The sequence below is a fragment of the Lissotriton helveticus genome, chromosome 10 (assembly GCF_964261635.1).
Source record: "Lissotriton helveticus chromosome 10, aLisHel1.1, whole genome shotgun sequence".
In the NCBI taxonomy this organism is placed as follows: domain Eukaryota; kingdom Metazoa; phylum Chordata; class Amphibia; order Caudata; family Salamandridae; genus Lissotriton; species Lissotriton helveticus.
Genome location: NC_136071.1, coordinates 355,303,575 through 355,322,066, shown reverse-complemented (window position 1 = coordinate 355,322,066; position 18,492 = coordinate 355,303,575). Strand labels below are relative to the sequence as shown.

At 48.5% G+C, this 18,492-nt stretch overlaps 1 protein-coding gene across 8 annotated transcripts in view; it reads left to right on the top strand.

Moving 5' to 3' along the window:
- The window catches only part of LOC144783823 (uncharacterized), a 982,913-nt gene that overhangs the window by 805,470 nt on the left and 158,951 nt on the right, over positions 1 to 18,492 (top strand). For all 8 annotated transcript variants that reach the window (XR_013601608.1, XR_013601607.1, XM_078662569.1 and 5 more), the window contains one exon: positions 4,591 to 4,725. Coding sequence is in view for 6 of the 8 variants with exons in the window: in XM_078662569.1 (XP_078518695.1) it covers positions 4,591 to 4,725 (135 nt within the window). In the remaining 2 variants the exon portion in view is untranslated. The remainder of the gene's footprint in view (positions 1 to 4,590; positions 4,726 to 18,492) is intronic.

Sequence of the window (18,492 nt, the reverse complement as noted above, 5' to 3'; positions counted from 1 at the left end):
AGTATTTCAGATCATCCACGTTATTTAGGCTGTATGTGCGGCGGCACTTATTTCCTTGTTCTGGACCACTAAAAAAAGGCTGATTGTCCCAAACAGGAGAATTATGAAAAAGAGAAAGCTGCCAGAGTCATTAGTTTTTATTTTTATTTTCCCAAAACAAACTTCCACATTGGAAGGTTTTGTTTTAAAAATAGCAAAAAAACACTTTTGCTGAGCAGCCTTTTGAAGCATGACAACCACTCAGCAAACTTTCAGCGCCTTCAGAGGAGCTGCCTTTTCAGAGTATCCTCAGAAGGCATTGAGATCATTGCCATATTGGTAATCTGTTCCGCTGCAGTAGTCCTAGGAGAAGCATACAAACCGACATACCAAGCTTCCCTTTTTGGGTTATTACATCCCCATGCAGATATTGAGCATAAATGTACCTTTAAATTGATATTAATGCAGATCTTTAAATTTGCATTAATACATTAAAATTAGGTCCGATCATCCTGTAATGTCTACATTCATTTTAAAAGTTCCTGAAAATGAATACCATTATTAAGAATAAGATTGTGTTTGCATTGGATCCATTACTTTCTACGAACACTTCTATTCCATGTGTTGCCAGACATAATTATGTATACATGACTCCTATACAGTTAAGGAAGGCAGTTAGCAATTGAAGCTCAAAATAAATAAGTTGGTCAGATGTTACATTTAATGTGTAGGCAAATGATGTAGAGTGACTTGATGGTTTCTATTTTCTATACATACAGAGGAAATTCATGCTGAAATAGTTGGGCAGAGGGAGTTGGTGTACAGTGGTGAAAAGATGAAGAAGTATAAAGAACTCCAGATTGAACTTTGATATAAGCAGAGGTTAATCTGGACAGCGAAGTGCAGTGTAGATTAAGAACCTTCAATGGAGAATACAGTAATTAATAAAATCAAGAATTTGTGTATGCATGGCACCTTTGCAGCACACAGGGCCCTGTCTTGTGCTTCCTAAGCTGAAATAATTTCAGTTCACGGTAACGTGAGTGATCTAGAGCAGTGGTTCTTACCTTTTTACTGGTGGTCCCGCACTGAATCATTATTCGAATCCAGGGACTGCCCCTGAATCAGTATTGGAATCCGGGAACCCCCACGGGGTCATTATTGAAATCCAGGGGCCCCTACTGAGACATTTTGATGATCTGAACTGCAAAACAATACACAAAAATACAGAATCAAGCATTCATTGACCAAATACACAAATATTGAAATATTTCATTCACAACCAGGTATTTAAAAAAAAGTTAATTTAAATGGCAAGGTTGGAGCTTTTCTAAATTCAATTGAGGCCACCCATCACCCATAGTATATTCTGTTTGATGCACTTGACTGCTCCCACAAATAAATCTGAGCATTGCAACTATATTTTTAGCCTCCAATTTCAAAGTCCTTCACGTTTACAGAACCTTTTAATATTTTGATTTTTCACTTTTGCTTCTTTATTTATTCACACTTTATTAATCGGTTAGTACTATTTCTTTATCTAAGCAGTCACGTACTGCTGAGTAGGTTTTTTGGACCCCCTGGGGTCCTCAGACCACAGGTTAGGAACCGCTGATCTAGCTAATAAAGTGAATGTCAGAGTCAAAGCATATTGAAGCAGTTGTTACATCTCCTGGAAATCACATGGTACTCTGCTCCTCATGTTTTTTCCTTGCCTTATGTTTTTTTTCTTTAGTAAGCCAACAAGAGTTGCTTTATATTTTTACTATTCTGTTTATCATCGGAGCCATTTGCTGCTGACAGGCATCACACAAAATTAATCCCCAATCATAATGAGGCTAACTAAGGCCTCTGTTTCAAATTATTAGGCGTAAGGCGTTAGCTCAATGAGAAGGCCTTTTTACCTGAACCCTTGTTGGGAGATGACCTAACAGTGCTCCCTTTTAAAGGTCCCCATTAAAGCATACTTTGACTAACCTTATGTGGGGAATGTGTGTGATGATTGTTTTACAGGTGTGCATGTTTTTCTATAAATGAGTCAATAGTCTTGTCTATTTGGCACCCGATTTTCATAGGTGAACATGATAGTCCTGTTCCTGAAGACTATCTTTTATCCATAAAGGATATGGTTGCTTATGCGCTCCTAAGCCAAATACATCCTCTCTGAACCTGTCTTACCTATTGGTGGGGGATGCTGCCACCCTCTTACTTTGTTTACCATAGGTGCCACCTTCCCTTTGATACTACCTGATCACAGCATCCATACATATCTTCAGTCAACTCAGTTTTCTGCATATATATCAGAGGTCCGGTAAGGTCAGCTCCTCTCTCTCCAGAGCATTGTAGGTGTTTGTTTCCTGTAGGTCACAGGAGCAAGGTGTTCCAAGTATCTAGGATTGGCCCTAACCTGATGTTAGACAGTGTCCAGCATAGTTTCTGTCCTTGTAATGCATCTGCCCACACTAATTTGAATGGTGTTTTTATGTCCAGTCGTTTTACAACTTACTGGCTCATGGTGCTACTATTTATCCACGCCTTAGCTACATCTGGTTTAGGTTACATTCAAGAGCAGCGCAATTCAGCTACACAGAGCCATGCAGAGGATTTTTGGCCGACGCATTCATTTATTTCTGTAGGATTGAGAAATGAAAATTAATCCTTTTCTTTTGAATTCTGAGATACTCCAAGCCCCCTGCAGTATGGCTGGAGTGTGAGAAAAGGCAGAACAGCCCATATACCCTTACCCGATTGGCCAGGCCTGGCCACCAGAGAATCGTATGTCCTTGCCTGCCACAGCCAGTACTTCAGTCAGTGGTTTTACTCAGCATAGAAGAGGGTCACCTTGAGTGAAGAAGACAAAAGAGGCAAGAGTGGAAGTTCTGCTTGGGTTGCCACTCTCCCTCCAGACTAGGCCTATGTCTAGGAAAGCCAGTGATGTAAATTTGCTGCTTGAGCTGCAGAGAGAAGTAATACCTAAATGGATGCAAGCGGAGCTGGACAACAGCTGCCAGGAGCAAGTGACCTGACCCACAGGAAGACTTCAGAGGCCCAGTTCACTGGAAGGACTTGCGTGGGTAGGCTGAGAGGGCCTCGATGCCTCATGGTCTCCTGAGCTCAGCTGTCCAAACAAGTGAGCAAAACACACTTGGGTCAAGAAGCTGCTTCATCACAAGTTGAGAAGGTTGAGCCTACAACATCCTGGACCCGCTTCATTGTGCACCTCTACCAATTTTCTTTGATGCTGGTGTGACGTCTTAAGACTGTTAGCCTTTATCCCCAAGTTGGGCAACGGTCCCATTGGTTAGAAAAGTTGCCTTTTTATCCAAAACCATTTGAGCAATCATTCTAGCCCTTAAGACATCACCAGAGATATCACCAGTGAAAGTCGTGGTCACATTTTCCTTCTATTGTACCAGTGACTAGGGGTCACAATTGCCATTGTAACTCTTGTTGGGTTTCCCAAGTCCCCATGGTGCTCCTCCGCCAAATAAAGTCTCATGGCTTTGTTAGATTTTGAAATAAACTCCCATACAACTGGAAAGACACATTTTGGGACAGGTAACGTGCAACAATTTGCAAATTAATGGTACAGTCCATGCAGCAGTCCTTTCAGACTAATTACTCCAGTGAGTAAGAACTGTAACCACTTATTGGTCACCATTGGCCAACCGCCTAGCTACTAGAACCCAGGAAAGATGTGCAAGGATAAAATATGTGGGCATTTTTTTGTTTGCGTGGTGAGGTTTTGCAATAAACCATTTCAAAGGCTATGGTTTGGACTCTATTTTTGTTAGGAATTCCTCCTTTTAAGATACTGCAATAAGCAACACACTGATGGAAAGAATGCTTGAATTAATCTCATTCACAGTTGATCAGCCAGGACCAGCCTCATTACAGATCGCCTTTTTCTTTACCGACTCTGCAACTCTAGGCAAGACAAGTCATGTCCAAGTCAGTGTTGGTCCAACTCCAGTAGGAACAGTTATCATAAACGGCAATGCAAGGCCCCCTCCAGACTGGAAAAAAAAGAAAACCACCCCTAGATCTATTTCGGACTAATTAACCACTTCCATGCTAATGACAAGGTCAACTCGTCATGGGTTTTACCTGCCCTGTGCTTATGACGAGTTGACCTTGTCATGAACAATGGAGAATCTGAGATTGTAGCACACAGCAGGAAAACCCCTTAGCAGCCAAGGTGTTAAGCCTCAACAGTGAGGGATAGCTTAAATTATGTGGCACAGTGAGTACATTATCTGCATCTTTGGGTATCCCTGGTGGCTACTTCAAAGTAAAGTCTGATACCAGTATCCCTGACTGTATTCCCATTTCACAAAGCTCTAAGTTTAGATATAATATCTTAGCACTTCAGAATTTTACCATGAAGACCCGAAGACCCCTCAAAGAATAACATTCGCCATAGGCATCAGTGTTAGTCTTTTGTTTAGCACTAGGAAGCTATACAAACATTTGGGGTTGGTTCTCACATCCCTAATACGCAAACGTTAGTGTATACACTTACTGGGCCAGTAGGTATAGGCGATAACATTTTCTTGTCTATGATTGCTTTATTCGGTCTGATGTGCCTTATTTTTTGATCCCTACCTTCAGAGTGGGCACGGGATTCCGCAGAGGGAAGAATACCCTCCAAGGAAGATAGGGAGAAAATGATTCACCATCACAACCTTCCTCATTGGCTCCGAACTTCAAAAACCAGAGATGGAGTTTCCATACCTGGACCAGCAGGTAAGCTTTCAGCTGTTAAGTTTATGTGTGAAGTGCTAATCCTTAGTCTGTGCTGTGGTTGTACCAAATGACTTATTGAAAGGTCCATGCTGACAAGTTAGCACCAGAATTCTTAGGTAGTCTGGGGAATTAATGTAATTTTTCTGCCTTCACTACAAAACCACACCTTAACTTGTAAAATAGGCCTTCCTCAATATTTGAGACGTGTCCACCACCACAAGACTAGATCACTTTCACGAGAACAGAGCCTTCAGCACATAGCCTGGCTTCCTTCACTCACAGTCAGACATTCACCATATGGCCAGACATAGGCTACTAGTCCAGATCTTGATAAACTAGTCCAGACCTTCACCACTACGTAAGACATTAACCAATAGTCTAGGTCTTCACTGTGAGATGAGGTTGGTCCGTCACAGAGGTAGAAAGGGACTAGTAGACCTAGCATTCACCGAATGTCCAAACATTCACCATAATACCGTACCTTCACCAATGACCAGGCCTTCTGCACAACAGCAGACTTTCACCAAGAGACCATGGTTTCACTTGATAATACCTATCTAAAATACAACAGAATGTAAATTGGTGTTTGTTGCTGGTTACTCCTGGTATGACTTGCTGGCCTAGCTGTTAATGATTGGTTCGAGGCATGTGGGCTGCTAAATTCATAGCTGTAGCATAGATCGCCGCCTAGTGTTGGGTTCGGATGATTGCAGATTGTTGTCCTGGAAGAGTCTTAGAAGTATCACGAGATAGGTGGCTCCTCCCCTGGACTACAGTGCGCATGGGCATCAACTCCATCCCCAGATTGTTTTTTTCCGCCATTGGGTTCGGATGTGATTTCGACGTCTCCTGTTCGGAATCGTTATATAACTTTTTAAAGGCCAAAAGGCCTTCATTGCACCGTCGGTATTGTTTGCGTTCGGTCCCGTATATCTTCCAACTCGTGGAGTCGGATATCCGGGGGGTCGTGTGACTCTTCGGTGATCGAGGCCCAGTCAACGCAGCAAGACTTCGACGGCATGGAACGGAGTCCGTTCAAGTACTGTCCCGTGTGTGGATCCAAGTACCCACACATTGACGTCCATCCTGTGTGCAACAAGTGCCTGTCGCCGGACCACGACGAGGCCAGCTGTATGGCCTGTTCAAGATTTCGATCGAAGAAGACGATCAAGCTTCGGCGCGTGGCGCGCCTCGAGGCCCAGTGATCGGCTCCGGCACCAGTGGACATATTCGACGACCCCGAAGCAGACGAGCAAGTGCGTCACGTGCAGATTTCACCTACACCGGTGGAGGTCGAGTCCGGCTCCGAAGCGGACGTCCAAAGCCAGGAAATAGAAGAAATCGTCGAGAAGGTAGGGGACGACGAAGAAGCATATGGGGCCATGGAAGATAGCTCAGAGGACGAGCTATGCCCCGTTCGTACTCTTACAAAGGCTCAGGTCACGGGATCGCCACACGGCCTTACCCAAGACCTTACACCTCGATCCACGGCCCCGCCTTCCGGCCCGGCTACGGACACCTCCGCGGAGCCGCCATTATTGAAATCGAAACCGAAACTTAAAACCTCGGTATCGACGAAACCAAAGATGGCCGACGCGCCATCGAAACCGAAGACGTCTGCTCCAACATCGACGCCGTCGTCTTCGGGGGCCTCCAAGCCAATGAAAACTGTCGATCAGGCAAAGGTGCCGAAGGTGGTCAAAGAGCCAAGCTCGAAGAAGGCCGGCGAGCCGGTGTCGTCCAAGGCGGACAAGCCGACATCCAAGAAGGCTGTCAAGCCTACAGCGGGAAAGTCTGTCGAGCCGAAGGCCAAGGGGCCCGTCGAGGCAAAGTCAGTCAAGGGCGCAGAGCCAAGGTCTGGGGTCATGACACCAAAAGGAAAACCTGTCGATCCGAAGCCGTCGGCATCAACGTCTGCGGCCGTGGACATTAATCGAAACGCACCGGTCGGGGGTGCTCCTGCGCCTCGACCAGACATACGGAAGTCATCGACGCTCGGGTCTTCCCCTGGGGGCGGACCGAAGACATCGGGCGGGTCGACGAAACCATCCGCTTCATTTACGAAGCAGGTCTCGGACTCCCTCAAGCGACTTAAGGACAAGGCTTTGGCATCGGAACCGAAGACTCCTTCCGCACCAAAGCCGGCTGACCCACCGAAAACCACCTCGACGCCAATCCTCTACACGTTACCGCCTAAGGTGGCGCCGAAGGCCTTTGCACCACGGTCGGTGCCCAAGGACACTGTGTCGAACTCAACTCCCCTGGCTGGGACTTTGAGTCATCGACATCCTTTAATTGAAGAACGGTCGGAGCATTTCATCGATGCCGACACCGGGAAGCTCACGCTATACAAGAGGAAAATAACTTCACAGCCTCTGCAGTCGTTTACAATTCCTCTAAAACGCAAGAAACCTGCACCAGAAACACCAGTACTGGTTGAACAGATTCTTCCACAGCCTAGTAGGAGTGCAACACCTTCACCCGCATACTCTGATGGGGATGAAGGGGAGCAGGATGAGGAGTACAATTTTCCTGCAAATACAGAGCCTGATGAGCAACAGGACTCATGGATGGACACAGGTGATCAAGGGGACCAGCAAACGGTCCATGATCCTCAAGTTTATAACGTCAAGCCGTCTCCCACTGAAGATTCTGCGGCATTTAATGCCTTGATTGAAAGGGCAGCTACAAACCATAAAGTGGAAATGCATGCTGACCCCGTGGAGGTGGACTTCCTTTTTGACACTTTCTCTGCTGCGGAAAAAACTGTCAAGACTCTCCCAATGTTGAAAGGGGTCCTTACGCATGCGGCAGACATTTTCAAGGAACCCACAAGATCGAGGGTTGTCAACCCAAGAATAGAGAAGAAATACAGACCGGCACCTGGCGACCCGACCTACATAAGGGGCCAGTTGCCTTTCGACTCTTTGGTGGTCTCTAATGCCCGCAAGAGGGCAAACTCACAAACCACGGGTGAAGCTCCTCCCCCAGACAAAGAGTCAAAAGTGCTAGAGGCATCTGGGAAGAGGGTAGCAGCTCAGGCGGCCAACATCTGGCGCATTTCAAACACGCAGGCTCTGTTGGCCAGATACGATAGGGCACACTATGACACCCTAGAGCAGCTGTTGCAACACCTGCCAGACCAGTTTAAAGAGGGAGCTGAAATGCTTATCCAGGAGGGTAAGCTCATCTCCAACGCTGCTATAAAGTGTGCGCTAGACGTTGCGGACACGGCAGCGAGAGCAATCAACACTAGTGTAATGTTGAGGCGTCAGGCATGGCTCCGCTTCTCGGGATTCAAGCCAGAGATACAGACTACTATCCTCAACCAGCCCGTTAATCCGGACAGGTTATTTGGTCCAGAGGTGGACACCACCCTGGAAAAGATCAAAAAAGATACCGAGACTGCCAAGTCCATGGGGGCTCTCCAGTCACAACAATTTAGAGGGAACACTTTTCGTCGCTCAGGCAATCGAAGTGTTAGCAGAGGGCACATGTCGCAGCAGACGCCATTCAATAAAAGTGGTGCGCAATCCTCCTACAGCAAGCAGGGCAGAGGTGGATACAGAGGAAACAGTGCCAAGGGGAGAGGCAGAGGCAACAACAGTTCCCGTTCCTCTGCCACCAACAAACAGTGACTCCCTGTCACTGCCCCCGACCATCCAACACCTGTCAGGGGGAGACTCCAACAGTTCCTGCCAGTCTGGAAGTCCATCACGACAGACAGGTGGGTCAGGAAACTTATCCAGTTCGGCTATTGTTTGGAACTGACATCCACTCCACCAAACATACCCCCAAAACACCGTCCTATGTCAGCAGAGCACTTGCACTTATTGCAGCAGGAGGTTCTTGTCATGCTGCAAAAAGGCGCAATAGAGCTCGTGCCAGTGGAGGAAGAAGGCACAGGGGTTTATTCCCTGTACTTCTTAATCCCCAAAAAGGACGGCTCACTCAGACCGATTCTAGACCTACGCCCCTTGAACCAGTACATTCTTTCAGAACACTACCACATGTTGACACTGCAGCAGGTTCTTCCCTTGTTACAACGGGGAGACTTCCTCGCAACCTTGGACCTCAAGGATGCTTACTTTCACATACCACTCCACCCATCCCACAGAAAAGACCTCAGGTTCACCATCCAAAACCGGCATTACCAGTTCAAGGTCCTCCCCTTCGGAGTGACCACTGCTCCCAGAGTGTTCACGAAATGTCTGGCGACAGTGGCGGCGCACCTCCGGAGACATAGTATACATGTCTACCCTTATCTGGACGACTGGCTCGTTCAGGCAAAGTCGGCCCAGCAGTGCGCCGCAGATATGTCCCTCACCATTCACCTCCTTCACAGTCTAGGATTTTCACTAAACTACCCAAAGTCGCACCTTCAGCCAGCCCATGTGCGGCAGTATTTGGGCGCGACAATCAATACTCTGGCTGCCACAGCTTAGCCAAACCCAGCGAGGATCGACAACATACAGTCGCTACTCCGGAGGTTCAGGCCGCGACACTCACTCCCAGCGAGAGTGTTCATGCAGTTGATAGGCATGATGGCCTCCTGCATCTTCATAGTCCCGCACGCCAGGTTGCATATGCGTCCGCTCCAAGAATGCTTAGCGCATCAGTGGACTCAGGCTCAAGGACAGTTGAACGACCTAGTGTTGGTGACGGGTCGGGCATACAGCTCTCTGCATTGGTGGAATCCACACAACCTTTGCTAGGGCCGACCGTTCCAAGAGCCTGTGCCACAAATTACACTGACGACGGACGCATCTCTCCAGGGATGGGGGGCTCATGTGCTCCACTACACAGTGCAGGGGACTATGGACGACGCAACAAAAGAAGATGCACATCAACTACTTGGAACTGATGGCAATCTTCTTGGCTCTCAAGTCCTTCAAAGTACATCTGTGCAACAAAGTTGTGTTGATCCGGACGGACAACATGACGGCCATGTACTACATTCAAAAGCAGGGAGGTACGCACTCTCCACAGTTGTCTCATCTGGCTCAGAGCATGTGGAAGTGGGCCATTCAGAGGAACATCTTCCTCATGGCGGAACACCTCCCGGGCAAGGACAATCAGATGGCGGATCTGCTCAGCAGGTACAGCCACCAGATGCACGAGTGGGAGTTACACCCATCAGTACTCCGCCCGTACTTCCAACAGTGGGGTCATCCAGAGATAGACCTGTTCGCCACAAGGGAAAACGCAAAATGCCAAAGCTTTGCCGCCAGGTTCCCTCACCCACAGTCGCAGGGCAATGCGATATGGATGAACTGGTCAGGCAAATTTGCGTACGCTTTTCCCCCAGCACCTCTCATCCCGCTGGTGGCAAGAAAGCTAAAGCAGCACTCCATGACTCTCATCCTGGTTGCTCCAACGTGGGCACGCCAACCATGGTACACCACGTTTCTAGAACTCTCCGTGGTACCGCATCAAAGGCTGCACCTCACACCCAGGCTCTTGACGCAGAACCATGGCGACATTCAGCATCCAGATCCGCAGCAGCTCAATCTGGCGATCTGGCTCCTGAGGTCTTAGAGTTTGGCTACCTTAATCTGCCCCCTGAATGCATGGACATCATCCAGGAGGCAAGAAAGCCCACTACCAGAGCTTGCTATGCAGCGAAATGGAAGCGGTTTGTCATCTACTGTACGGAGCACAATATCAAACCGCTAGATGCATCCATTCCTAATATCATCTGCTATTTGTTGCATCTTTACAAATGCAATCTAGCATACGCTTCCATTCGGATACACTTATCCGCCATAGCGGCTTATCTCCAAAACAGGCAGCATCTCTCTGTCTTCAGGGTGCCTGCCATTAAAGCATTCCTCGAAGGGCTAAAGCGGGTCATCCCTCCCAGGACCCCGCCAGCTCCTGTGTGGAACCTCAATGTGGTACTCACCAGATTGATGGGTCCCCCGTTTGAACCTCTGCATTCATGTGAGATTCAGTTCCTAACATGGAAAGTGGCTTTTCTCATTGCCATCACGTCTCTAAGACGTGTTAGTGAGCTACAGGCGCTCACAATTCAAGAGCCATTTATTCAAATTCATTCAAACAGGGTGGTGCTGCGCACTAACCCCAAGTTTCTTCCGAAGGTGGTGTCGCAGTTTCATGTCAATCAAACCATCGAACTGCCCGCATTCTTTCCAAACCCAGAAACAGTGGCAGAAAGAATGCTCCATACGCTTGATGTCAAGAGAGCGCTAATGTACTATATTGACAGGACACAACCTTTTAGAAAGACACAGCAACTCTTTGTTGCCTTCTCAGCCCAGCATAAAGGCAACCCCATTTCCAAAGCAGGAATAGCCAGGTGGATCGTTAAGTGTATTCAGATTTGCTATCAGAAAGCTAAGCGCACTTTAACGGTCCCCCCCAGGGCACACTCCACACGCAAGTTGGGGGCCTCCATGGCATTCCTGGGTAACATTCCTTTGGAAGACATTTGTAGGGCAGCCACATGGTCTACACCACATACGTTTACCAAACATTACTGTGTGGATGTGCATTCCAAACAGCAGGCAGCTGTAGGACAGGCTGTTCTTAAAATACTTTTTCAGACTTCTGCAGCTGGCACGGGCGGCCGCCGTTAGTGGAGGGACTGCTATGTATTCTATGCTACAGATATGAATTTAGCAGCCCACATGCCTCGAACTGAATATGCTACTTACCAGTATGCATCTGTTCTTGGCATGTAGGGCTGCTAACATTCATATCGCCCGCCCTCCTCCCCGGCGCCCGTAGCGGCTGCAGACTTTTCTTGCATTTCATCTCTAGCATGGCCATCACTTACACGATTACACTCCATCCTTGCCACAATGGCTAAAAACAATCTGGGGATGGAGTCGATGCCCATGCGCACTGTAGTCCAGGGGAGGAGCCACCTATCTCGTGATACTTCGAAGACTCTTCCAGGACAACAATCTGCAATCATCCGAACCCAACACTAGGCGGCGATCTATGCTACAGATATGAATGTTAGCAGCCCTACATGCCAAGAACAGATGCATACTGGTAAGTAGCATATTCATTATGTATCTATAAGTAGCAGCCACCAAATGTAATGAAAATCATATTCCTATATATTTATATGGTCCTATTATTGAAAGACTACACTTGCTCCTGATCCAAAACAATTGTAGAGTATCTTAAATACAAAAGAGTATAGGCAATGCTAGTTTCTCCATTACTAAAAACGCGCTTCCGTTTGCATTGTTTAACTGTGTGTCTCCTTTAGCTGAATATTTCTCCTCTGAGCATAGCGTTTACTGGTGAATTAGGATCTGTTGATTACTTGTACATCCCGTGTACTTTCGCTGCTGCCCCAATCCAGTTTCGCTTTTGGCCTGAAGCCAGCCATTTTGTTGTTGTTTTCCCTCCCTGACCGGACCTCCTCCTACGCTACCGCCTCCCAGCTGCTCCTCCCTCGCCCCTCCCACTCCCACTATCCACATATGACCGAATCATTTACGCGCAGCGTCCACGCGCAGAGGTCGCGCCCTATGCGCGCCGAAGGCGCGCCAAAGGTAAGCCCGTCCGCGCCTGAACCGCGCCCAGCGCCAGAACCCCTGTCCCCCACAAACCGCACTCCCCCCGCATAACGTATGACACCGCCACCCTCTTAGCCCTTAACCCCGGACGTACACCACAATGCTACGAAGCTGTCCCAGGACGTACCCACGGTCCCTTCGCCTGCCACTCCTGCAAGTTCGCCTGCATCAAGACCCCCACCAAATCCACGACCTCCAAAAACAGCTCCGACTCTAACCACCTGAAATGCATCCTGCTAAACACCCGCTAGATCAACACACATGCCACAGAAATCTGGGACCTACTCGACACTGCGTCACCGGACATTGCCTTCCTTACAGAAACCTGGATGAACGCATCATCAGCACCCGACATCGCCATAGCCATCCCGGACGCGTACAAGATCATCCGAAAAGACCGTACCAACCAAACAGGTGGCGGCATCGCCATCATCCATAAGAAAAGCATCAGAATCACGACCAGCTTCGACGACTACCTTGCAACCGCCGAACACCTCCACTTCCAGATCCACACCGACCCCAGGACCACACTTAGAGGCACCCTCATCTACAGACCACCAGGAACCCGTACACAATTCAGCGAAGACATCACTGACTTCATCAGCCCACATGCCATCCCCTCCGAAAACTACATTCTACTGGGAGACTTCAATTTCCACCTAGAAAAGAAAAACGACTGCAACACTACCACCCTTCTGGACAACCTGGCCAATCTCTGACTCAAACAACTTGTTGACACCCCCACCCACTTAGCCGGACACACGCTTGACCCTATCTTCACCTCCAGCAAACACATCTCCTTCAACCATACCACAGCTCTCCATTGGACGGACCACAGCTGTGTTCCAGTTTCCAGTTTTAACGTCTTTATTTCGAAGTTTTCCTTCATAAAAGACAAGCATATAAAATACATACACAAAACACATATCTAATATATACAAATTTATACATACAGTTAGAATTTTCAAGAGTCTTGTTTAAAAACAAATAAATGACAGTGAAAGACGTTTAAGTACACGTTAATACAATTAATAAAAGTCAATTCAAGAATGCTACCCAGGAAATATATGTTAGTAAAATTGTCACTCAGCTACTGGCTCTTCGTGCAAGTTATCAGAATACTAGTTTGAAGAGTAAACTTCATTACTCAAGCAATACAGTGTTTATACTGTAGATCTTCGAGGGGAGCAGTATGAGGTACATGGATAAAAATCATACAAATCCCAAATGGAGATGGGGCCGTCACCTTCGTGGGGCTGGCAGGATCGTAAATAGGGGACAGTGTTCCTATTCCTAAATTTAACAAGGATTAGGTCCCCGGGAATGTCCTTAGGTAGAGAGCCTAACCAGCCCACCCTTCTGGCACTCAGTATACCTCCATCCTTATTGGGTGGCAGTGGTCTATTTTTATCTAGCCAGAAGATGACCTTGTGTAATAGGTCCTGGTATCTCTCGGGTTTCCTGCGTGGGGGAGCTGGTACTCCAGAGAGAACTAGCACAAAGGGGGCGGCTTCCGGGGGCAGGTCTATATGTGCTGCTCTGTTTGGCTCTGCTCTAGCGGCTGGGTAGTTTGTTAATAAGGGTTTGGGGACAATTTTAGTGACCAGTGGAGGTTGGCACTTAGGGGGCTGTTTAGTAGTCCGGACATTTATTTTTGAGTTGTTCAAGGGTTTACGGCCAGTTCTAGTATCAATTAGGGGTAGCATGCTGGGAAGTTGTCTATCAACGGAAGCAGATTTTGTTATGTCCGTCAGCATAGGGCCTGCAGGTACAGTAGGTGAAGTGGTACAATTGGGTATTGCCATATTTATAACAGATGAAGAGTTAGTCTTAATAGCCATCTCTATACTTGTCAGCCTATCCCCTAAAGAAGTAATTCGTTCTAGCAGGGGTGCCATTACAGATTTTAACAATTGTTCAAGCTGAGGCATTAATTGCAATAGAGGATCATCCAAGCGTTCAGCGACCCCCCTGGGTATGATGGAGTTTGTGGCAGGCGTTGGGGGATCGATACAAAGTTTTTGATTTTTAGGTTGGAGCTCGCAATCATTTGTCCCGTCATGTTTCCTTTTCATACTTTGGGCCGGCAACACCACAGTGGCCTGAATGTTATCCTCATTGGGTGGTAGGGGAGGTTCACAAGTTCTATCAGAGGGAGCGTTAGTAGTAAGGCCTTTTACGGGGGGGGATGTTATTGGGATGAACTTAGTCCCACACAGAGCATTTAATTCCTCCCAGTAGGACAAGATTGGCAAGCTAGCTGGGGTGTGTGACGGGGATAACAATTGGGAACGGTCATCAATATCAATTTCGCAGGTATTGGTGGGTGATGCATAACTCTGGAAAAGATGTTCCATTCTCTGGTAGTGCTATGGGAGTTTGGTATGCCCCCTTATATGACACTGAAAAAGAATAAAAAATAAAAACCAGGAATGTCCGCGAATAGTCATGTACATGGTATCTATAACTGTACCTTCTATTGCTATGGGGCCAGGAGACGTGGCCCGTCCCGTCCTCCTCGTGCCTCTGAGGGCCACAGAGGGCCCGCCCTTTGCCCGGGCTTAGCCCGGCGCTCCCGCGCGCTCCCGCGACGCGGGACTGTTGGGGGACTTTGTAGCGCCTCCTGGCGCGGAAGTGGTATCCCGCGGCTTCCTGCCGCAAATCAGGCTGGGGATTGTAGTCTCCCCTGCACGGCTGCTGCAGCGCGATGTCAGGGGCTGCGGCGGCGGGGGGAGACAGCTGGCAGGGTCCCGCTACAGTGGAGGGTAAGTGCTCCGAGCCACACAGGGCTACACAGGTCCGTGGCTAGTGGCCGCCCGCTCCCCTGGGACTGCTGGGGGACTTTGTAGTGCCTCCTGGCGCGGAAGTGGTATCCCGCGGCTTCCTGCCGCAAATCAGGCTGGGGATTGTAGTCTCCCCCGCACGGCTGCTGCAGCGCGATGTCAGGGGCTGCGGCGGCGGGGGGAGACAGCTGGCAGGGTCCCGCTACAGTGGAGGGTAAGTGCTCCGAGCCACACAGGGCTACACAGGTCCGTGGCTAGTGGCCGCCCGCTCCCCTGGGACTGCTGGGGGACTTTGTAGCGCCTCCTGGCGCGGAAGTGGTATCCCGCGGCTTCCTGCCGCAAATCAGGCTGGGGATTGTAGTCTCCCCCGCACGGCTGCTGCAGCGCGATGTCAGGGGCTGCGGCGGCGGGGGGAGACAGCTGGCAGGGTCCCGCTACAGTGGAGGGTAAGTGCTCCGAGCCACACAGGGCTACACAGGTCCGTGGCTAGTGGCCGCCCAGCTGTGTTCACTTCAGCTACAAAACTACCATGACTCACAACCCCCCACAACCTATTCCTCGAAGAAACTGGAACAAAATCACCACCGACCAACTCATCACATCGCTCAACCAAAACCCCCCAGCCCTCTCATCGGACCCAAACGAAGCTGCCACCAATCTCAAACAATGGATCACTCACAGCGCTGACGAATTAGCACCCCTAAAAAACCACCAGATCAAACAAGGTAGCAAAAAGGCCCCCTGGTTCAACGATGACCTTAAGAATTCCAAGAAACTATGCCGTACTCTCGAAAAAACATGGAGAAAAAACCCAATCACTGACAACCTGACCACCCTCAAGGCAGCCACCCGCAAACACCACCAATTGATCCGATCCACCAAGAAATCAGCTTTCAAGGATCGTCTCGACAACAATGCCCACAACAGCAAGGAACTATTCAACATCGTCAAAGAATTTACCAACCCCACCGCAGCCTCAAACGACATTCCTCCCTCCCAAGTCCTCTGCAACTCGCTATCCTCTTTCTTCTACAACAAAATCGCCGACATACATAACAGCTTTATGAACATTTCGAAAAAACAGCCCACCTCACCCACTCCCAAACCCGAACCGCTCCCTAACAACCTTAACGCCTGGAACCCAATCACCACTGAAGACACCATCCGCCTAATGAACTCCATCCATTCAGGTTCGCCAACCGACCCCTGTCCCCACCACATCTTCAACAAAGCAGACTCCATCATCGCACCCCATCTCCGTGATGTCATCAACTGCTCCTTCAACTCCGCTACCTTCCCAGAAAGCTGGAAACACGCCGAACTCTCTGCCCTCCTGAAAAAACCCACAGCTGACCCCTCTGAACTTAAGAACTACCGCCCCATTTCCCTCCTCCCCTTCCCTGCCAAAGTCATTGAGAAAGCAGTCAATAGCCAACTCGCCGCCTTCCTTGAATCCAACAACTCCCTCGAACCCTCACAGTCCGGCTTTCGAGCCAAACACAGCACCGAAACCGCCCTCATTGCAGCGACAGATGACATCCGAACGCTACTGGACAACGGAGAAACAGCTGCCCTCATCCTACTCGACCTCTCCGCCGCCTTCGACACAGTCTGTCATAGCACCCTCATACAACGCCTCAGCAACGTTGAATACAAGGAAAAGCCTTGGACTGGATCATCTCGTTCCTCGCCGGGAGAACCCAGAGAGTCCGACTCCCCCCATTCAGATCAGAGGCCACCGAAATCATCTGCGGAGTCCCACAAGGATCATCACTCAGTCCCACCCTCTTCAACGTTTACATGAGTCCCCTCGCTTCCATCGCGCGACAACACAACCTCAACATCATCTCCTACGCTGACGACACCCAGCTAATCTTGTCCATCACCAAAGACCCTAACACCGCCAAAACCAATCTTCATGAAGGCATGAAAGAAGTAGCCGAATGGATGAAAAACAGCCGCCTAAAACTTAACTCAGACAAAACGGAAGTTCTCATCCTAGGATCTTCACCCTCGGCCTGGGACGACTCTTGGTGGCCATCGGCCCTGGGCACAGCACCCATACCCACAGACCACGCACGCAACCTGGGATTCATCCTAGACTCCTCCCTCTCGATGACCAGACAAGTTAACGCCGTCTCATCCTCTTGCTTCAACGTACTCCGTATGCTCAAAAAAATCTTCCGTTGGATCCCCACCGAAACAAGAAAGACGGTCACCCACGCACTGGACTATGGAAACACCCTCTACGCCGGAACCGCAGCCAAATTACAGAAAAAACTCCAACGCATCCAAAATGCATCGGCCAGACTCATATCGGACATCCCTCGCCAAGCTCACATTACCGGCCACCTGAAAGACCTCCACTGGCTTCCCGTCAACAAGAGAATAACGTTCCGTCTCCTCACCCACGCTCACAAGGCCCTCTACAAACTAGGACCCGAATGCCTCAACACACGTCTGTCCTTCTACACACCCACCCGCCAACTAAGATCCTCCAACCAAGCGCTTGCCGCAGTCCCGCGCATCCACAAATCCACCATGGGAGGAAGATCCTTCTCCTACCTGGCGGCCAAGACCTGGAACTCTCTCCCCACTCACCTCCGCCTCACACAAAACCACATTTCCTTCAGAAAGGAACTTAAAACCTGGCTATTCGATAAATAATGCACCCCCTCCCACAAGCGCCTTGAGACCCTATGGGTGAGTAGTGCGCTATACAAATCTGCGAACTTGAACTTGAACTCCTATGTTGACCTCTTCAATGCTATGATAAAATAAAGTGAAAAGACACTTGTAGATAGCAAACCTTTGCAAATACATGAAAAAACCTTTTGGGAGTTATTGGAAATTGGAATTTCATTTAGTCGAGAGGTAAAAATACATATATCTAAAAAGAGTGCCTTTCTGTCACTCCACAGATGTGCCTATGTATTAATCTAATTAAACGTTAATGTGTCATGAGAAAGCAAAGCACTCTTGTTAGGTGCATTCAGTGACCTAATAGTTCAGAGCGGTTCAGCCCTTAAGTACTGGATGGAGTCTTATTGTTAGAAACAATGAAGAATTATTGAAAGGAGTCAGATCTCAAATGCAGGCCCATTGATGGTGTCCACCAAGTAGGCAAGTTGGAAATAGCGCTTTCCAAGATCTTTTGTAAGTAAAAAGAAATATTTCCTTGCTGGGAATAATGAAAACATCTGGCTTACTCATAGCAAGGGGAACATCTATTGCCACTTACATACATCCTTGCCATAAGGACATCCTTTTTTCTAAAACTGTTTTAAAAGTGACTGGCACTCTCTCCTTATACTTCATGAGGTTGTAGATAGGCATGTTTTCAGTCTAGTGCTAAGCCTTCTTAACCGTTCAACCCTCCTATCCTGCAGTAGTCCCCAGCATTGGCCTGCTTGTGAGTAAACTTGTTT